The sequence below is a fragment of the Gigantopelta aegis genome, chromosome 12 (assembly GCF_016097555.1).
Source record: "Gigantopelta aegis isolate Gae_Host chromosome 12, Gae_host_genome, whole genome shotgun sequence".
Classification (NCBI taxonomy): domain Eukaryota; kingdom Metazoa; phylum Mollusca; class Gastropoda; order Neomphalida; family Peltospiridae; genus Gigantopelta; species Gigantopelta aegis.
Window position 1 is genome coordinate 6,869,789 of NC_054710.1, and position 23,727 is coordinate 6,893,515.

The following is a 23,727-nucleotide window of genomic DNA, read 5'->3' on the forward strand; positions in this document are numbered from 1 at the left end:
CCGATGGCCTGCAACCGTTGTTTAAAAACATATCAAACTTGCTTTCGCTCGTTAGATACATTTTAAAACCACTCGTTGTGAGATAAATGGTATTTAACGGCCATTCATTGAATATTGATTACATGCATACTTTCTTTTTTGGTTGAGTATATCTGGGAATAGATATCCCCGTACTGCCAAAGTCCCTTTCTCTAAGTTTTGCTCGGCATCTTTTCTTTCTTGCTAAGTTCCTTCTCCAATTAGGATCACCACTTACAGGTGTTATACTGCTTTTCAATTAACCACCCGCCGTTAGACATAGGCCTAATGATAATGAGTAACGGCTGTTTGCAGCTTATATATTTTATTTAACGGCTGTGTAAAAATCCTATTCATGAAGTGAAAACGTATTGTCTATTGAAATATTTTTTATTAAAGTTATATCAGTCGTTCTTATAAATTAAAGTTTCAAAATGCTTACATTTCAGAATATACTCTGAAATAAAAAGAAGTTTAGTAATTGAATACAGTTGATTGATTCCCATCATTGAAATAACTTCTGTGATTCTATGGCATAGGGGCTTATGATCGTTCTAATTGTCAGCCAGTGTTGTTACAAAGGTGAATATTCCTTTGAAATAAGTATGCCGGCCTTGGTGGCGCAGTGGTTAAGCCATCGGACTGCAGGCTGTCAGGTACAGGGTTCGCAGACCGGTACCGGCTCCAACCCAGAGCAAGCTCTTAAGGGCTCAATGGGTAGGTGTAAGGTCACTACTCTCTCTTCTCTCTCACTAACCACTAACCAACTAACAACTAACCCACTGCATGTCCTGGACAAACAGCCCAGATAGCTGAGGTGTGTGCCCAGGACAGCGTGCCTGAACCTTAATTGGATATAAGCAGTCCTTGGCTTTTGAAAAACCATGGCGAGTGAAAAATCGCACACCTCAAACTGCTTAAGCGAGTGAAAACAGCATTATTAATTTATGCAAAAATTGGTACCTGTAAATGTAGAGACATAATAATGTTGCAAAAATGAACCAATAAACCAATAATGTATTCTAATTTTATGTTGTTTGGTTCATTAGTGTAGTCCGACTTATTTTCAATTTTAGGGATGGAGTTATTCAAAAATGTTAGTAGCAGTACACGTGCCATAGAAATATAATTATGACATACACTGATGCAGACAATTTCATTTTTTAATTACAATATGTACTATTTATATAATTTGATGCACACATTTATATATACCTTTTCAGTGTTAGATGGTTTGGTGAACGTGCAGCTAAACATGTGTAGGAATCAACTTATCTTGAATTTCATTATTATGTACAACGAACATGATTAGGATAGTTCGGATGGGAAAAACCCACTAATACTGAGGAGGTGGTTCAAGCAACTCAGGTGTGCACTACCGACTGAATTACATGTAGATCCCTCATATTATTAAAAAAAATTAATAACTCATAAAATGTAGGCCTACAATTAATAGTGTTGGCACTGGAATTCAACTGGTATTTTTAATTCAGCAATTACGCAACCAGTCTCCCTCCCTCAAAATTTTGTAAAACGTCATTTGACCTACCACTACCAGTTACGAACGGCTCTGACATATATTTTAAGTCAGCGTTACGTTATTGATGTAGAACGGTCCTAACGTTGTTGCTAAAAAATATACAAACTCCGACAAAATCCGTCATTACAATTTTTTTTATTCTAAACGTGGAATGCCATAATAAATATAATCTAAAAACAAACATAATTTTAGACACAGTCAGAAATGCGAAACATGTTGTTAAGTAGACCAGCGTGTGCGTGCAGCTAGAGTTCCAAGACCAAAAATAATCAGACCTCGATAGCTCTGATTGGTCAATATGCTACAGAGTACTGTGCATCAAATCATGTTCCAGTCACATAGTCTGTGACTTTCTTACAAAATAAAGTAACAGTGATCAATGATTATATATATAAATAACAGATATATATTCATTAACCTCTGGTTGAAATACAATTTTTTAAATGAACTTTTATTCGATTTTTTTAAACATAAAAAAGAAGAAAAATAATAGACGTATAAAATTAGACTTTTTTGTGAACGAGAACTAGGTCTATTCCTACATACCTATTATCATTTAGTTTCCTTCTTTTTATTATTTTGTCTACTTTAAATTGTCTTTGTCTAAATTTAATTATTTTAAAAAGAAAGTAGAACGTTACACATTTGCCATTTTTGGGGCCTACGTAAGCTTTGTAGGCTAACAGTTATGAACTAATTCGAGACAATTTTATCAACTTCGCTGATTTCTGTAACGAGTTATTGTGTATAGATTACAGAAGCCACTATTTAATTAATTCCTTTTTTTCAATTACTATATGAACAGTATAAGTTAGTTATCCTTATCAGGCATTGTGATCTATTATCTTACAATCAATATACACAATTACTTTACGTACGCTATTTGTTAAGTGTAACGTGCATTATTTTTCACACTCACCAGATTGAAATTTTGTGTGCTGTACGAGCGCAATCGCGAGGGTTTTTTAATTAACAAATTATTATCAAGATCCAAACGGTACTGATATTATGTCCCATATCGGATCCCTCCCACGAACATTGTCCATGCAGTGCGATGTTTTGGGAAGTTTGAAATGACCCCTTTATTAATCATTTATAATTTTAAATACCCAAGGCAAAGTTTAAAAAAAGAGAGTTGGTAAAAGGCTGTGGTATGTGCTTTCCTGTATGTGGGGAAAGTGCATATAGAAAGGATCCCTTGCTGCATTAGGAAAAATATAGGCCTACATGAAAACTGAGGTTACTTATATTGCATAGTAATCGTTTAATGTGCCAAAGATAATAAAAAGTATTATATATTATATATTGGGTCCTCCCAAAAACCCAACAAAACAACAAACAATAACCCTAAAAGGTTTGAGAACAGTCTGTGAGCAAAACACTGCAGACACTGACCACATTTTCAAGTAAACAAAAATTTATAAAATTTCACATAGCTTTTGGCATCTTAAAAATTTTGAATGTTGCTATTTTAACAATATATGACCTATTAGTTGGACAAAACCCCTGGTTTTTGAGGTGTTAAAAGCAAATATTATACAAATCTTGTGTCCGTTAGATACGATTTATCTTACAACTCATTTAAAAACAAGAGAGAGAGAGAGAGAGAGAGAGAGAGAGAGAGAGAGAGAGAGAGAGAGAGAGAGAGAGAGAGAGAGAGAGAGAGAGAGAGAGAGAGAGAAAGAGAGAGAAAGAGAGAGGAGGAGAGGGGTAAAAAGAGAGAGAGAGAGAGAGAGAGAGATGGGGAGAGGGAGAGAGAGGGGGAGAGAGTAAGAGAGACAGAGAGAGGGTAGGAGAGAGAGAGAGGGGAGAGGGAGAGACAGACAGAGGGAGGGAGGGAGAGATAGAGAAAAAGAGAGGGAAAGAGAGAGGGAGAGAGAGGGGGGAGAGAGGGAGGGAAAGATAGAGAAAAAGAGAGGGAAAGAGAGAGGGAGAGAGAGGGGGGAGAGAGGGAGGGAGAGAGAGAGCGAGTGAGAGAGAGAGACAGAGAGCAGGGGGAGGGAGGGAGGGAGAGAGGGAGACAGACCGAGAGAGAGAGAGAGAGAGAGAGAGAGAGAGAGAGAGAGAGAGAGAGAGAGAGAGAGAGAGAGAGAGAGAGAGATTTTTACCTCAGCTTCAAGCTTCACGTTGGCATACAGTGTGAAAATCCCTTCATACTGGTGTTCGTACCATCTGAAATTATTAAAGTGTATACATTGTTACAGTTTGTTCCAAAACTGACCAACACTAAAAAGGCTACCTCACAACTGTACAAAGTTGACGTTTGTTTTGTTTAACAACACCACTAGATCACATGATCTTTTACATGCACCATCCCACAGACAGGAGAGCACATACCACAACTGTTGATATACCAGTCATATGGTGCACTGGCTAGAACGAGAAATAGCCCAATGGGCACACCGATGGGGATCGATCCTAGATGCATCGTGCATCAAGCAAGCGCTGTACCAATGGGCTACATCCCACCCTCAGAATCGCACAATGACCAACAAATATTTACTCCTTATTGTAGTGAAATGTAACGATTATACCTTGCATTACATGTCCCCCCCCCCCCAATTTTTTTTATTCCTTATTGTGTGAAATGTAACGATTATACCTTGCATTACATGTCCCCCCCACCCCCCAAAAAATATGTATTCCTTATTGTAGTGAAATGTAACGATTATACCTTGCATTACATGTCCCCCCCCCCCACCCACCCCCAAAAAAATATGTATTCCTTATTGTAGTGAAATGTAACGATTATACCTTGCATTACATGTCCCCCCCACCCCCCAAAAAAATATGTATTCCTTATTGTAGTGAAATGTAACGATTATACCTTGCATTACATGTCCCCCCCACCCACCCCAAAAAATATGTATTCCTTATTGTAGTGAAATGTAACGATATACCTTGCATTACATGTCCCCCCCCCCCCAAATATGTACTCCTTATTGTAGTGAAATGCAACGATTATACCTTGCATTACATGTCCCCCCACCCCCCCCAAAAATATGTATTCCTTATTGTAGTGAAATGTAACGATTATACCTTGCATTACATGTCCCCCCACCCCCCCAATTTTTTTTTACTCCTTATTGTAGTGAAATGTCACGATTATACCTTGCATTACATGTCCCCCCCCACCCCCAAAAAATTTATTTACTCCTTATTGTAGTGAAATGTAACGATTATACCTTGCATTACATGTCCCCCGCCCCCCACCCCCCCACCCCAAATATATCCAAGTAATTTCAGACAGACATAAACAGGTTGGTTAGAAATTACAAGCCATCTTGTGACTTCTGTTATTCATTTAACACTGAGGTAAAACAACACATGGAAAATTTACACTGTGTTAATAACCAGCTATGGGGCACAGTGGGTAAGCCATCGGACTACAGGCTGGTAGGTACAGGGTTCGCAGCCCGAGACCAGCTCCAACCCAGAGCGAGTTCTTAAGGGCTCAATGGGTAGGTGTACATCCTCTTCTCTCTCACTAACCACTAACCAACTAACAACTAACCCACTGTCCTGATAGCTGAGGCATGTGCCCAGGACAGCGTGCTTGAACCTTAATTGGATATAAGCATGAAAATAAGTTGAAATAAAATGTGTTAATATCATTAATTAACATACTTGCCATCCAGTGTTGTCATATGAGGGTCACAGACCGCGCGACACATTTTACCCTCTATCTTTGACGTGTTTGTCGTCGTTACAATCTGTTTTAAGACACAAATTATACAGGGTTTTATTCCAAAAACATCTAATTAAGCCAAGTTGGATTTTCAAAAGAGTAATACAATACATATACTTTTATTTATTCAAATTAATAATCTATTTTGCTTTATGAAATGTTTTGGGCGAGTGAAGCTGTGTATGTTAATTGTTGGTTTCCTTTTTAAAAAAAATAATAATAATAAAGAAAAGGAATATTTACATTCACATTTGGAATTTTTTAGTCTGAAATTGGCAATAAAAAGAAAGAAAGAAAGAAATGTTTTATTTAACGACGCACTCAACACATTTTATTTACGGTTATATGGCGTCACACATATGGTTAAGGACCACACAGATTTTGAGAGGAAACCCGCTGTCGCCACTACATGGGCTACTCTTTCCGATTAACAGCAAGGGATCTTTTATTTGCGCTTCCCACAGGCAGGACAGCACAAACCATGGCCTTTGTTGAACCAGTTATGGATCACTGGTCGGTGCAAGTGGTTTACACCTACCCATTGAGCCTTGCGGAGCACTCACTCAGGGTTTGGAGTTGGTATCTGGATTAAAAATCCCATGACTTGACTGGGATCCGAACCCAGTACCTACATGTACCAGCCTGTAGACCGATGGCCTAACCACGACGCCACCAAGGCCGGTGGCAATACAAAATGACATACCATGATGCCGATTATATCAGTCTAGAAACATTGGTGATAAAACCGTGTCACACAGAAACTGTCTTAGTATATTAGTAGTATGCATACTATAATATAATGTTTATTAATAATGAAAAACAGACCCAGTCAGTGATTCGTGTTTTGTTTTTTGGGACGATTGCTTTGTCAGCTATGCTTTCATATTACATTAATTTAATAATTCAATAATGGTAATTTTTATTCATATTTCTTTTTAAAAGTACGTGGTTAAGTAAATTTTCAGTAAAACTTCCACCAGAATAAATATATCATAGGCGTTACATGGTTTTGATAGGATAAGCAAAAGAAATTTTAAAAAGCGAAAGATATAAAAAATTAGGAATGATATATAAACTAAATAGACCATTGCATGGTGTTTTTGTTTTTTTTAAATACAATTTTTATATCAACTCGTGATGTGCAGGGCTCGAAGTTAATGACGGCAACGACAGCACTGACAGCAATTGCCGTCGTTGAGATATAAATTACTGTAGGTAGAGAGCATTTTTGTGCCATTGGTAAAGCTACTCAACAATGGCAAAATGTATACACCTAATGTACATTAACTGTCAATATTTAACATTTGCATGTTTGAAATATTTACATGCAACAACATAACCTGCAAATGCCATAGGCAGGCTCAAAATTGCCGTCAGTTTGGAGTTTCACTCATGCATGGCAATTCTTTTAAAAATTGATGCGCGAAAACCATATTTTTTACTCATTGCTTCTTAATTCATATAAATATGATTTTCATACATCACTCGTGACATATAAATTGTATTTGAAAAAAACCCACCCCATGAAATAGCCTCTGTACGTTCATTACAATTTAAAGACACCCATTGGTCTAACCGTAGCAACACAAGTTTTATTTTTTCATTATTCGTTGAATATAACAATTACATTGTCAGGGAACACAACAAAACCTCAAACAATATAATTATAATATTTAAGGAGTCTAAGGACTTCTCTCTAAGAAGCGGAGTAGATAATTTTGTCATGCTCATATACTACGAAGGTTTTGAGCATGTCATTCTTGGGTCCCGTTTCTGGATAGCCAGATAGTAGTTGACGAAGATCGAGGCAGTGGCCCCAAAACACCCTGTTCAGATACTGAAAACAATACTGGTAACAGGTGTGTTGCAGTGCAGTGACATCATGGCAGCAAGAACACATAGGTCTGGTGTGTTAGCTGCCGACAGTGACATTAATCCCTCAAAATGGGAAGAGCACAGGATCATAGACCGAATCCAGGTAAACACCATGTGCTGAGTGAGGTCAGTCAAGTGGCTCTGGTTGCATGAGAATAACAGTCGCTTTCGAAGGTGTCGGAAAGACCTTCTTCTCTCAGTGTAGTGCCTGAGGGCTCGAAGAGGACATAATGACAAGTCCACGACATCGTGGAAACCCACAATGGAAAGTGTGCTTGGATGGCAAGTATGCGGTGCTTGATCAGGATACTGGACTTCAACTGCATCATGTCTATCTCCAGAGCATGGATCTCTGACACTCTCGCAGACGTAGCAAAGCCCAGCAAGAACACCATTATCCCTGTCAAAACCTCGAAGGACGTCTCGGCTATGGGTTTGTAAGGCGCTTTGGACAAGGCCCTGAGAACAAGGATCAGGTCCCATTTCCGTGGACGAAAAAAGTTGGACCTGGTCGGCGTGTTTGAAACCCATGTGCATCATGTGAAACTCAGGCAGCGTTGCCAGCTTGGTACCAGTGGCTGGGTCATGAACCGTCGGCTGTGGTGGCGCCCTAGAGTTTCAAAAGCGACCGGAGATACAGCAAGAAGTCTGCGAACTTCTCCACACGAATAGTCTGAGGTTTTAGGTTTTGCCCAACATACCATCGGTGAAAGCACAACCACCGGATACTCTATGCAGCAGCAGTGGATGCCCGTAGCACTTTCAGTATCGCCACCGTGGTCGTAGAAGTGAAACTGTTGCACTTTAAACCCTCGGAAATAAGGTCCACGCATGGAGTGTAACAACATGGAATGGTGCTGTCTCGATATGGGATGAAGCAGGAGGTGAACCCAATCAGGTAGTGGTAGAGAATCTGGATCCGCGAGACGTATGAGTTCAGGATACCAGAGGTTGCCTGTCCACATCGGAGCGATAAGGAGCAGTCAACAACAAGATTCTTGAACCAGCTGGAGTGCTGGAGTGAGGCGGGTGAAGTCTGGACAGGGCCGGAAACAGGTGTCGCTGGAACCACCACTGGACCAACCCTGGAGTTGCGGGAACCGTAGCGGCAGCCATGAAAGCAATCGTCTCCTGCAACATCGTCGGTAGCAACGTCTTGAGGATGTCAGCAACAGAGTCAGAAATCAATGATGAAAAGGCAGAGACCGGAGCTGTCAACGTCTCTGCCTTCTTCACTCATGGAGCCATGACCTTCAAGTAAGTGGCAAACTCAGTGAGGAAAGGCCAGAGCAACTGACACATCGTAAGAGTCTAACATCCGACATCATAAAATTTTCAATCAGTGCTGAACAGCCGTGATGCATCAAACCGTGGATGGTCCCATCGGTCCCTGTGAAGACTAATTGTCAAGACTGCGTGAGCAGTGTCTTCCCTCTAAGCGGAGGCCGTGATGACCATCTGTTATCACAAGACGAATAGGAATAGCATCGAACCGCACCGTTGACAGCAAAGTCGCCAATCAAGAACCAAAGGAGCAAGTGAAGGCTGGGCTGTGACTGAACAGGTGTCACTGGGACCGCCACTGGACTGGAGCCATGGTGACCGTCTGCAACATCGTTGGTAACATTGTCTTCAGGATTTCCGCAACTGAGTCAGCAATGGATGGTGGAATTGCTGAAACCGGCGCCATCAACATCTATGCTTTCTCCTCGCAGGTAGCCACCACTCACAGGTAAGCAGCAAACTCCGTTGATGAAAGACCCAAACATTTCACAGCTCGTGTTTTCTTGCCAAGGGATTCGACATTCCGGACAAAGTTCATGGGGGTCTCCCCCCTCTTTGAAGACATGACTTGATAAGTCTCACCAAGCTAGAATCTGACATGATAATATCAAACTGTGAAATAGAAAGAAAAAACTACAAGTCTGAACAATTCTGGTAAACAAAAGTTGCCATATTGCAAATGGCGGCCACACCTTGTTAACCGGCACACACAACAAGTAAAATTTTCAAAAAAAACTCGTTAACCAAGTGAATTACGCCAAACTAAATACATTATAAGGTTGTAATAATATGTAGGAAGAATTCCCCACAAAATACAAGCAATAAAGATAAGAAAAAAACCGATAGAATAAATCAGAGCCAAATAAAAAGACATCTGAACCAAACAGCAAAGGAAAAAAGAAGGACGCTACAGTCATGTGACTGGAACTAGAGAGAGCATACAGTAGAAGAATTTAGGCCATCCCATTGGCTTTTGGGATGTTCGGACCAGACTACTAGCCATGGGGGGGGGGGGGGGGGGGGGGGGTGCACTTGATTGAGGACAGGTAATGTTAAAAAGAAATATTATATTTAACACCATATCTCTGCACAAGATGGATTCCAAAATATGTTATGATAGTTGAAGTTGATATGTTTTGTTTAACGATACCGCTAGAGCACCTTGCTTTATTAGTCATCAGCTATTTGATGTCAAACCTTTGGTAATTTGGGAAAATAGTCTTAGAGATGACAGCTACTACATTTTTCCATTGGTAGCAATTAAGGGATCTTTTATATGCACCATCCCACAGACAGGATAGCACATATCACGGCCTTTGATATACCAGTCGTGGTGCATCGAAACTTTTCAATAGTCAATTTTACCTTTATTATCGAGGAACATCCCTTTTGGTCTAGATATTGCTCGATACAGGAGCAGTAATGCTGTTGGTAAAACATCATTTTGATGCTGCCTTGTGCAGAAATATGCCTTTAAAATGTTCATGGTTTTGTATGCTGACCTTAAATATTTGGTTATATTTCTACAAAATGTTGTCTATTACTATAAAATGTTCATGATTTTGTATTAAGAGCTTAATATTTGGTTATAGTTCTACAAAATGTTGTCTATTACTATACAATGTTCATGGTTTTGTACTATGAGCTTATAATATTTGGTTATATTTCTACAAAATGTTGTTTATTAATTACTATAAAATATTCATGGTTTGTATGCTGAGCTTAATATAATGGTTATATTTCTACAAAATGTTAACTGCTAATATAAAATTATTTTGCTTCATAATTTTAATTTGATATTATTCAACATACCACAACATATCCAAAATCTGTGTAATTAGCCCAAATTCCGTGATTCCAATTGCTAGGTGATGTTGTGAGCTTCATTACTGTTTCCAATGTTTTATCCTTATATTTATCTACATTATTTCGGCCCTTGATTGTAATACTTTGGATATTGTCCCAATCGCCTTTCTTCACTTTAATACCACAGTCAGATGCTACAAGATTCTGTCGTGTGCAAGTTTTGTCAGGATTGGATTCTGTTTCCAAAAGCTGAATATGCAGTGAACACTCCGTACCGCCTAGGCACCCAAAGGGAGCAGTCAGCTTAAAAAATATCTTTATTGCCTCACTGTGCAAATGGACTGTTGTATTGTACAGCTGAAATAATAATAGAAATAATAATAATAATAATAATAATAACAATAATAATCATACTACTACTACTACTACTACTACTACTAATAATAATAACAATAATAATAAAAGTTTGTTTTGTTTAATATGACACCACTAAAGCACGTTGATGTTCAATGGATATTGGATGTCAAACAAATGGTAATTCTGACATATAGTCTTAAACAGAAAACTCGCTCTATAGGAAATAATAATAATAATAATAATAATAATAATAATAAAGTTAAAAGTTTGTTTTGTTTAATATGACACCACTAAAGCACGTTGATGTTCAATTGATATTGGATGTCAAACAAATGGTAATTCTGACATATAGTCACCCACTAAATTTTTCCAAAAAGGATCTATAGCGATCGTTTATATGCACCATTCCAAAGACAGGATATCATATGCCACAGCCTTTGATATACCAGTCGTGGTGCACTGGCTGAAAAGAGAAATATGCTAACGTTACAAAAATATTTCAAAATGTTGAATATTTTAGAGCTACAAAATTTACAATCTAATTAAAATTAGCTCCACTATTACATGTGGATCTAACAGCAGCCAGTTGGAGCTCATGTCCACCAATCAAAACCTTACTTGCAGAATCATGCCAGTGATTTAAAAATAATTTGAAAACATTCCGAATTATCCTGAGGGTATACGACATGTTTCGTGTGAATTACAAATGCCTTAAAACATGTTTTATTTTATAAAATAAATAATTTGTAATTTAAAACTGAAGACTGATTTAGTTTTTAGGTTTTTTTAATAAATAAATAATTTGTAATGTAAAATTGAAGACTGATAACCCATCCTGTACGTATTGGTATGGTTCGCTGTACTGCGGCCACTGAAATAGACTTGCCCGATATTTTTAGAATTTGTATGCTCCCAAATAACGTTATAAAAGGCGAAATGTGATTGGTCAATATTTAAATTATTATTTACAGACAAAATGTTACTTGGACATTGGAGACTACACAGTGTTGTTAGCAATCTGATTAAAATTAGTTCTACTGGTCTAAATAAGGCATTCGTAATTCACATGAAACATGTCGTATACCCTCAGGATAATTCGGAATGTTTTCAAATTATTTTTAAATCACTGGCATGATTCTGCAAGTAAGGTTTTGATTGGTGGACATGAGCTCCAACTGGCTGCTGTTAGATCCACATGTAATAGTGGAGCTAATTTTAATTAGATTGCAAAATTAAATGTTAATAATTGTTAATCTACACCCAATCGTGATAATTGAAAATGTGGACATACTTACCTTTATTCCTACATATTTTGCATCGCTGAAAATGGGCAAGCTCTCTGCTGACTGTTCTTTATAACTTGATCTGACACTACAGTAAACCTTAAATGAAGGAAGGAAGGAAATGTTTTATTTAACGACGCACTCAACACATTTTATTTACGGTTATATGGCGTCAGACATATGGTTAAGGACCACACAGATATTGAGAGAGGAAACCCGCTGTCGCCACTTCATGGGCTACTCTTTTCGATTAGCAGCAATGGATCTTCTATATGCACCATCCAACAGACTGGATAGCACATACCACGGCCTTTGATGTACCAGTCGTGGTACATTGGCTGGAGTGAGAAATAGCCCAATGGGTCCACTGACGGTGATCGATCCTAAACTGATCGCACATCCTTAAATGAAGATGTGAAAATCAAAACAATGAAAAAAAATTCAAGGTAAAACCGTGTTATTGAAAATGCAGTGGTCCTGGGCCCTTCTCACTCATTGCACCACTTGATTCGAATCAAAATTACAATTCTTAATACTTTTATTTTAAAATCCAAATGTTTAAACGAACGAAAATAGCTCTATATGTAAAAGGTACAAATCTATATAGCAATTCCTATTAGTCGGCCAAACAGCCATGCAGTCAGTCAATTAAACTGTTCTGTCGTTCTTTCTTTCTTTCTTGGTTTCTTTCTTCTTTTTTTATTTCTTATTCTCTCTCCCTGTTTCTCTCCCTCCCTCTTTTTTAAAAATAAATAGTTTATTGTCCAAGAAATATGTTAGGTTCCTGAATTCACTACCTTACAAAGAACATAGTAAACAATTATTACAAAATGTTAATCTATAAATAATGTACATACTAATATATAAAAAAGGAGCAGTGACAAAAGTGGAAATAAAAAGAAGATTGAAAGGAAAAAATAAAAATAAAATGATAGACATACTTCCAAACTGGCATCTTGTATACTTTAATATATATATAAAATACTACTACTACTAATAATAATATAACAAAAGTACTAAGTGTCTCAGTTGTAACATTCTAGAACTTTAACCAGGGTCCCAATTGTGGTCAAATTCTGTATGTAAACAGTTTTTGTAATATATGTATTTTTCTATTTGTAACTTATCTGCAATAAAAGTTTTGATACCAGTTTCATTTAGTGTACTCTTTTATAATTTTGATTTGTATAGTAATTATGCAATAGTTTATGCTAACAATTAACTAATTTATAAATGTATTTTACAGGGAATATTTTGTTTCAAAAATTTTGATTAGTGACAGTCGCTAATCAATCTAAAAATTTATTAGCGATTACTAATTTTGTGTAACATTTTTTTTTAATGTATATTAAATAAGAACAGACGATTTTTAAATAACTTTTATATTATTTATTTATTGCAATTTTATTTAGTAGCCACAAAGAACAAATAAATTCAGGTACAGTCATGCTTGATGTACATGTACATAATGTGGTAAGTCATAATCGGTATTCTCTTGTCACCATTTTTAAAAATAAACTGGCTTGAACTTAGCTTGTATGTGACATCAACGTTCAACAAATAAATCAACTACCGTACAGTATAAAATGTATTTATTTATCTATCAAATTTCAATAAATACTATAAAATAGCTGACCAGATTAAAACAAAATAGTTACTGGCAAGTCGTTTTGATGTGCCCGTAGTTACACAATAATTAGGCTACTTAAAAGCAATCGGCCTAGAGACCTGCACTCTTTAATTTTCAATTTTGTCACGATAGTAAATGATAATCCATTAATTTATAAAGACCACCTTAGAATATCCTTGTAAAAAAAATCATGGCCACTGTAGAGGAATTTTATTTGGCATCTGTTCAGAGTTTACATACTGATTTCTATTATTTGGAAATAGGGTTGTCTCAAAGTCTTTATACAGTTTATTAGATTCAGCTTGAAGACAAGTAATATAAAATCTTAATTACTCAGTGGTATATACCCATGTACACTCATGTCAATTACATTACATTATGCCTTGAAATAAGAGTTGGGGTATGTTTGTAAACAAACAAACAACGTTAATTTAATTCATAAAACAATGGTTAAAACAACACATCTTGATTGCGAATATATGTATAAAACTGGTCGATAACACTTTTATTGAAAAAAACTGAATTAATGCACTAAAAGTATACTTTTGGCAGCCTCGATCAACGTGTTTTTGTATCACCTGTCAACACTTCACGTGTCTGCCACCGATGTAATGATCAACCTTGTATATCAACTTACACAGGTTTACATAGAAGCTTCAATACATATCTTATTGTAATTTATGAATCCATAAATGAAATAAGTGTTTTATTTTATCTGTTAACATACACATTCAAACATACTTTGAATTTCCCTCCGAGTGACATATAATGCAAAATGGCTGCACACAGATTTAAAGCCTGCACTTACAGCATGGCCTATTTTAGCTATAGTCTGTTTCAAAATTATTATTGATTGTCCTATATATGTCTAACAAACACTATTTGTGCTCATTTGCAGTTAATAACAGACAACTTTTGTTGAATAATGATCAAATTTTTTGACATCGGCTTTTTATATATTGTCATTTCCAAACTAAGGATCACGGAACACCATTTATATTTATTCCATTTGCATAATCTAAATTTTTCTGAAACAGACTATAACAGGAAGTGTTTGCTGTTTAGAACTTACAAAAAGTCGGATTCATTATTTGTTTGCTATTTTTGTAAATATTAGCGACAGAAGTGTTGTTTTAATGTTTTCTGCGCAGACGTATGTGCCGTCATGCAGGCCAGTAAATACAAGGGGGTCCCACTAAAAATGCGCTCATTACTTGAGTTTAAAAAACATTAAAATTAAAATAACTTTCAGTAGTAACACGTTTATTGTTCCACTGTAGTGTGACGGTGAAACAAATATTTTTAAAGAAAGATTTTAACTTAAAAATATAACACAAATGCTTAGGTACGCAGACTTAGGTGCCACCAGTGTACATGAACAATCTGGTTCCCAAAGCCAACATTTTTACAAAGTATAGAACTATTTATATGTTATCTTATAGTACCAAGTTTTAGAACTCTTAGATAAAACTACAACAAGTTAGACTTTCAAATTTTGAATGTTAAATTTTTAGTTGTCTTTTTAATTAAAAACTTTAGAAGAAGATAGACTTGGAAAAAATGTAATATTAAATTTTTATTTAATTGTTTTTAATTTAATAAAAATTAAAAACAATTCACACTTTTAAAAATATTTCTCTACTAATTAGAGAAGACATAAAAATCACAAATTTACTATTTCCAAAATATATTTTTATTATTTTGTGAAGACTGCCCGAGAGAATCATAGTACCATGTTTCAGAACTATCCTATTATATTTAATTAATATGTTGAGATTTTGGGATTAGATTGTTATAATGTTTATCATTATTTTTATTGTTATTATTTTTGGGGGGTATCTGTACTGTATTGATCCACAGCAATCTCTACTCACACCCCGCATTTGGAGATGGTTATCAACTCTTTTTTTTAAACTTTGGCTTGGGTATTTAAAACCATAAATGATTAATTAAGGGTCATTCAAACTTCCCAAAACATCGCACTGTACGGACAATGTTCGTTGGAGGGATCCAATGTGGGACGTAATATCAGTACCGTTTGGATCTTGATAATAATTTATTAACTATGCTGCAGAATTGCAGAAGTTATTTCAATGATGGGAATCAGTCAAGTGAATTCGATTGCAAAACTTCTTTTTATTTCAGAGTATATTATAAAATGTAAACATTTTGAAACTTTAATTTATAAGAACGACTGATACAATTTTTATATAATATCCCAAAAGACAAAATACGTTTTCATTTCATGAATAGGATTTTTCCACAGCCCCTACATAAACATAACCAGTTTCCAACATTCATTACTCATTATCATTGTGTGTAATGGCGGGTGGTTATCTGAACAGCTGTATGACAACTGTAAGTGGTGGTCCTAAACGGAAGAGGAACTTAGCAAGAAAGAAAATATGCCGAGCAAAACTTAGAGAAAGAGACTTTGGCAGTGTGGGGATATCTATTCCCAGATAGACTCAACCAACAAAGAAAGTATGCATGTAATCAATATTTATTTATTTCATAAACCAGATGCCATTCATGGCAGAAATTATGTTGTTAGATAACCACACCATTTAGCAGTAATTTCACAAGTTGCGCAGGTGTTTGCTGCTAGCGGACTATTACAGTGACCACCCCATGAAAGAAAAATGTCAACAATTAAAGAAGGCTTAGAATGAAAGTCTCCAACATCGTGACTGCTCCTGCAGATCAGTAGGACTTGTGCTCGCCCAGGCTTGACATCGGCGTCTCATGGAATGAATGGCCCTGTTCACGAACTCAGCGGGAATGTTTCTCCACTCCTGCTCAAGGGCCTGCTGCAGCTGTTGAAGGTTCAATGGCTGTGGGTCTCTCCTGTGGACGCGTCTCTCTAGTTCATCCCACAAGTGCTCTATGGGATTGAGTTCTGGTGACACTACTGGCGAAGGCAACAAGTTTACATGGTGTAGGGTCAGAAACGCAGTACACATTTTGGCAACATGCGATCGAGCGTTGTTTTGTTGGAACATCATGTGTGGATCGATGCTGTGCCATGTATGGAATTAAGACGGGAGCAAGGATTTGTTCCAGTAGCGAACACCTGTGAGGTTTCCATCAATGACATGGAGATCAGTTACACCTCGCTCGGATATCCCCGCCCACACCATGACACTGCCTCCCCCGTATCTGTCAACCTCCATCACACAACAGTCCCGGTGCCTCTCGCCTCGTCTGTGATACACTCTGATACGCCCATCAGCAGCTCTCAAGTTGAATCGTGATTCATCAGTAAAGAGGACATTTCTTCACTGATTCCTTGTCCATTGGATCCGTCGTCGTGTCCATTGCAGACGAAATTGACAATGGCACACGGTAAGAATACGTCTTGTCGCAGGTCAGCGTGGCCGGATGTTGTAGGCTCGCAGACTGACTGATTGTCTCAGCATGAATGCAGAATTGTCAGACAATTATGGTGGCTGCTTGAAACCAGTTCTGGAGAACGGTGGTTCGGATATACCGGTCCTGCGCGGTCGACGTAACTTGTGGACGGCCTCTCCGAGGGCGGTCATTGGTGGATCCAGTAGCCTGCAAACGATTGTTCAGTCTCTGTATCGTGACTCAGGTTACACCAAAATATCTGGCAATGTCACTGACACTGACCCTAGCATCAATCATCCCAACTGCTCTCTGACGATCATTTTGTGATAGGCATGGCATTATCAAACAGTATTTTATAAGCTCTATTTATTGGTTTTCCGAAGGTGTGCACTCATGAGGATACCCTAGTGAAATATCGGGTGTGTGCATGCCCAACAACTGGCCCACAGTGTGAAAATCATGTTTTCGGTCGTGACGTCACTCCGTCACGTGACATGCGGCAATCCGAAACGATATGCACGTGCAATGTGTGGTATAGTGTGTCACATACGCACAGTGGTTTTCGATTATGGTGAAATGGCACACTAACAAAATATTCAAGATTTCAACATGGCTACTTTCTTTTTTGGTTGAGTATATATTTAACATGTTCAGTGTTGTTAAGGACGACCTTCAACATTTAATAAAGTTAAAAATATGGATCGCGAAATTACGTGATACTTTTTTAGAATTGTGTCTCGATCTCTGAATCTTGCATAGCGATTTGCAACGCGATACTGAATAAAATGTTCCCTGATTTTTACTATTTATAATTCCAAATAAAACTGTTCCTATTCAACTGGATATAATCTCGTTTTTGTAGTAACCATTCTTCTATAATACTCCATAGTTCAACGACTTTAAGATAGTCACAAAATATATGTTGCAGTGTTTCTGGCTCGTGTGAACACAAGTTACACATACCCTACTAGAATCAATCAATTTCATTTGATGTAAAAAGTTATTTGTTGGTATCATTCTATGTAAAATCTGGTACTGAAACCACAACAGTGTTGGGTCTTTCAAAGAGCAAAATCGTAAATTATAATATAAATTTTGCCTGTTATAATGAAGAGGTAAAATCACACCCTTCTACTGAATATTTCATTTGTGATGTAGGAACACTAGACAATTTATTTAGTACTTTATAAAAACATTTTACTTCCCACATGGTCCTATAAGAATATCTTTTTTGATAGAAATATTGGATTTTTGCCTAAATTGAATGTTTGGTTAATTATATTTATTTTATCACACATAAAAGATTCTAAACATTTTAACCTTATGTTATATTTTGCTTTAAAGATATCAAAGTTCACATATCATCCTTCGTCATCTAATAAATCTTGTATTTATAATATGCCTTTTTCAATATAGTGTTTACAATTATATATATTTACATATTGTATATTAATATTTGTTACTATACCAAATATTAGAACTTAACAAATCATCATTATTAAAAGGACATACCCTAGTTTCAAGCCGTGAAAATTAACACTAAGTTTATTTAATCTACAAACCTGTAACACATTTGGATAAAGTTACAATTGAGTGAAACATGAGTCTGTGACTTTGAAATGGTGAAATACCCTCTAAAATAGACTAAAACTCGGCTCCATAACTGTTACTTCTCAGACGCATGTGTTTTTAAAAATATGAGAAATGCATATAGTAATATTAAAAACACCAGGATGACCAAAAACACTTCGAATGTACGGAAATTGATAATCTAAACAATACAATCTAAGTAAAGTATGATTTAGGTTATCAAAAACGGTTATAATAGTAAAAAATATGCGTTAGTGTTTAAAAACTAGGGTATATGTCCCTTTAAAGGGACATTCCTGAGTTTGCTGCATCGTATCATGTTTCTGACTAATAAAATAGTTATATGATTAAACGTAAATATTAAATATATGTTCTTGTTTAGAATATCAGTGTCTGTATATTCAATGTATTTCTGGTCATCTTAAAGGTAGGGTCAACTCAAACAAGAGCCTTATGTGTTGCAAAGATGCATACCGGGACCACCAACACATACTGACACTTTAACAAATGAAAAACGTGTAATTTTAGAGTTAATAAAAAAACATGATTATTCCTGCTAACTGGGGGCAGCCATTTTGTTTCGTTTTTGTGACGACCGTTGATATAGCTTGGGGCGAAGTGACGTCAGCTCCATCCATTTCCTCTATGCACAGTGTAAACAAACGCTCTAATTTACAACAAGGCGCTTCGCTTTCATCAACCTGACTTGTAACACAACATAAATGACTTGATAGTATAATAAACTATTTAACTAAATATATTTCAATTTGCATCAAAAGAACGAAATGGAGTTATACTATTTTTCTTTTTAAAAAAATCCAAAGGAAAATGCATATTATTAGGACTATTGGTAGGATACGTTCGAGTAAAAACGACCACTCACGATACCCAAGTGATACTTTTCTTTTCTTTGGGACGACGTAATTGGTCAGTTTTGTGATTTTAGATGGGGAAAGTCTACTTAAAGGGTACGTTTTACAGAATTACTTACAGTAATAAAGTAGGGCGGCTAATAATGCCCATTACGACTAAAGCGGTATCTGTACGGTTACCACACAATACCCTGTGATCTTAATAAAAGAGGCACATCTTTTTAGTGTGTCTAGACACAGTGTCTGGGGACCGTCTAAATATACACCTGCCAATCAGGAACCACAGGTCAGGCCACGGAAAGAAAAGACCAATTAACCAAGAAAACACTCCGATTATTATTTCAGTACATGGATTAATTTATGTACCAAACATAATACAGTTAATTCAACACTCTGACAATGGTGGTTTATTTTGTATTGAAAAATAATATATAATTAAATTGTTGCTGGTTTACTGGGATGGCTATTATTACAGAACATTGCGATGCATTCGCAAAAATCAGGTATGTTTTGTTTCTTCAGTTCAAAGACTAATTCCTGACGTGACACGTTAGGTATTACGTAACCACCAGTTCGCCAGAGGGCGTATTTGCTGGGATGGTACAAAATGGCTGCGCCTATTATATATAATAGCCGTCACATTTAACCGTTTTATTAACTATACGATTACACTTGTTGATATTAAGCAATAATGTGCATTATATATCGTTGAATATGCATACCAGGCCAAATGCCTTAATTGTCCCCTCCTTTAATATTTGTAAGAAGCCCAAACTGGATTTGTAAAAAATATTTTAGGAAATAAAATGAAATTTAACCTAGTGCAAATATTAGAACGACCAGAAACACGTTTAATATACGGCCACTAATATTTTATACAGAAAAATATATCTGATATGTAATTACAATCGTTCGAAATTTAAGTCTGTTAGTCAACAACATCTTAAAAATGGCAGCAAACTCAGGAATGTCCCTTTAAAGGCAAGTTTATGTTGAAGTATTAGGCAGATATTTAAAACATGTTTCCAAATCAAATTATTTATGTTCCTTTTCTTAATTTGAATAAAATTATTTCCATATATTATTCATTGTTTAGATGCTACGCCAGGGTTGAAAATTAACAGTCGCCCGGTCGCCCATGGCAACCTTTATTGGCTAAGGCCGACTAAGAAGTTTGCAAAGGTAGTCCGTTTGGCGACCATCGATTTTAGAGTCTGGCGAGTATGGTACCCTAAAATGAGTGCATGCGAGTATATAAAAATAACGAAATTTCCATTACTACAGGGTTTATTCCAAATGTCAGTTAATTGATTGTCGTTGTCGGTATTGTTTTATGTTTAAGTGATTTGCATGAAATAAGAACAGATCAGACCTAAATTGACACCAAGACTTACATGATGACATAACCCTTCAAATATTACTGTAATACACAATAAGTAGGCTACGGTGTTTATGCTTTGTAATATGATAACCAAGTACATAATATATTTTGGTAGAAAAGAAAATTGATTTATTTTTCTTTCAATATTTATTTTATTAGTAGCCTACTATTGTAGCATTTACAATATCCAAATTGAAGCAATATAGGACAGCCACTCTCGATAAAATTCTTTACTGGAGATTTTACTCTCTTGCATCGTCAGTTTATTTCATCCCTCTGGCATCGCCAGAAAGAGGACTACCACCATAGACTATTTGTATACTAAAGCACACGAAGTTCTACCTTTAGTAACTTTGTACTGCATTATTATTTATCTTTTTTACTTCAGAGACAACGCAAGTCACGCTGCATACAAGTTTTAATTTTGACTGCACAGTTAACTTTCAATGTGATAATTGGAGGGCTAGTTGAATTTGAGAAGGGCCAGTAAGATTTTTCTTCAACTGGCCCTGCTGTCTACCATAGTTTTCATGTTAATTTTCAACCCTGCTACACCTGTTACAGATAGAAAGAAAGTTGTCCAGTTGGAATGTGATAGAAATAATCTTCTTATTCAAGTCAATCTCTGAGATGTTTTAAATTTATAACGTTTAACATTTTAATTACCCCACTCTTGTAATCTTGCACTAAAACTTCACGTTTAATTTTATCTGATTTATTTTGCCATATAAAATTGAAAATGATTTTACTTATTTATTTTAGCAATTTTCAGTGATGGATTTGGTAACGAAATTAATAAATATTTTATTTTGGAAATAATTAGAGTTTTCACAACAACACTGCCCATAACTAAGTTTTCTCGTTAACCACTGTTTTATTGTATTTTTCATTTCAAGTATTTTTGGGTCAATATTTTGCAAAATCATTTTCTCCAAGTTAAGCGAAAATTTTACATCTAATAAAGTGAAGTGTTCTTTCCCCCACTGTAGCTTCCATTTTGCTGGATGAAAAATATTCTTTGAAATTTTGTTTACTTCCTATCTATATAAGTTGAGACGTATAATATATACATGTGTGTGTGTGTGTGTGTGTGTGTGTGTGTGTGTGTGTGTGTGTGTGTGTGTGTGTGTATGTATATATATATATTTATCATATAATATCTTACATTTTCAGTGCACTCAAAGTATGTGATATTTTTCAGATCACATACTTTAAGAATTTGATAACTTTGCAAATTAGATGTAAATTAATCGAGGTCTCGGCACTAGGTTTATTGACATTTAAGCAAACGTACTTGGGTGACACTCCATGATTGATGTATGCATTCATAGTCATCAAATAAAAACATTTCAATGGCAATTTGACATTGAAAGCTGTTCAGCGTTCAGAAAACAAAAAACGTTAGGCATAACTTTATTTTGATGTAAGGACATCCAAAATGACGTCATTCGAGTTTGACGTCATTTCCATTCAAAAATACACCATGCCACATATTCATATGTCATTTGAATATCTAGTAATGGCGGAACGGAATTAAAGTTGCGTGTACAGTTTACAAAAATACGTTGTATTAAGCTTGAGCTTACATGATAAAGAGATTATTACCCTCTTGTTTTTCGGTATCGTCAATATCATATATTAGGAATAAAAATAATGTATTATGCTCGCCAGAGGCTCGCATAATACAATTTTTATTCCTAATATATGATATTGACGCCAGAGGCTCGCATAATACAATTTTTATTCCTAATATATGATATTGACGATACTGAAAAATACTCTGGTAATAACCTCTATATATATATATATATATTTCTTTGTTTTCGTGCCTTTTTTATCTCTGCCTCCCATTCTCTCTCATTCTCTCATTCTCTCTCTCTCTCTCTCTCACAGGGTACACATTAGAAACATTACAGTAACAGATTTGTGGTACTCACATGGAAGCCAACTCTATCCCACCCATGGTCTTTTATCGTGGTCTCATTAAGTACATTATTTTTTTCACGGTCAATCCATTTGTGTGGCTGCGATGATGGCAAGGTCTTATTTTCAACGTACCAGTAGATCTTATAAAACACGTCCGCAGTAGATTTATCAAAAGTACAGCGAAATATTAATGCATCATTGTTTGTGAGCTGTATCAAATCCGGATTTACGACTGGTTTCATCACTTGTTCTGGCGCAGCTGAAATGAAAACACAGCAAGACACAAAAAAATAGTTTTGTTTCACCACGTACTCTAGCATGCACATATATTAATCATCGGTTGTTGGATGTCAAACATTTGGTACTTTTGACACATAGTCTTAGAGAGGAAACCTGGTACATTTTTATTAGTAGTCAGGATTTTTTTTATATATGCACCATCCCACAGACAGGATAGCACACCTTTGATATACCAGTCGTGGTGCACTGGCTGGAATGAGAAATAGCCCAAATGGACCCACCGACGGAGATTGATCCCAGACCAACCTTGCATCATGCGAGTGTTTTACCACTGGGATAGGTCCCACCCCACATCACGACACATAAAATAGTTAACTGAAGTATTGTAAATCTTTGTTATGAAAAGAAGAAGGAAATGTTTTATTTAACGATGCACTCAACACATTTTATTTATGGTTATATGGCATCAGACATATGGTTAACAGGGATGTGCTCACGCCAAGTGGTGCCGAGCGCAGCTACTCACCACTCAAAATTACCGCCTGGCACTTTTAAGAAATTTGGGCTTTTTGCCCGGCACTAATATTTTGTCAGAAAAATAACCCCAAACTTAGTTATTTAAATAATATGCAAAAATTTCTATGAATATTTTACTAAACATTTGTTTCACTTCTTCAGCCTTTTTATCGACGCACGGTCACAATTACACTATTAGCATTACAACTGTATTAATATAATTTTAACTGCAGACAGAAAACCAGTCTAGCAAGCTTAGTACAATCGAAAAACAAAAAAGCTTGCTAGACTGTTTTTTGCGCTACACGTTAAACCAAACGGCCACTTTGGGAACCAGTCCAATAGTTTGGCAACGTTAGCACACATATCT

The 23,727-nt window shown here is 36.2% G+C and overlaps 1 protein-coding gene across 1 annotated transcript in view; it reads right to left on the reverse strand.

Annotated features, from left to right (window-relative positions):
- The window catches only part of LOC121386621 (von Willebrand factor D and EGF domain-containing protein-like), a 68,279-nt gene that overhangs the window by 10,308 nt on the left and 34,244 nt on the right, over positions 1 to 23,727 (reverse strand). Inside the window, exons 5-9 of the mRNA XM_041517581.1 lie at positions 22,613 to 22,860; positions 11,864 to 11,950; positions 10,218 to 10,568; positions 5,186 to 5,271; positions 3,667 to 3,730 (exon numbers count right to left, since the gene is read on the reverse strand). Coding sequence (XP_041373515.1) covers positions 3,667 to 3,730; positions 5,186 to 5,271; positions 10,218 to 10,568; positions 11,864 to 11,950; positions 22,613 to 22,860 — 836 coding nt within the window. The remainder of the gene's footprint in view (positions 1 to 3,666; positions 3,731 to 5,185; positions 5,272 to 10,217; positions 10,569 to 11,863; positions 11,951 to 22,612; positions 22,861 to 23,727) is intronic.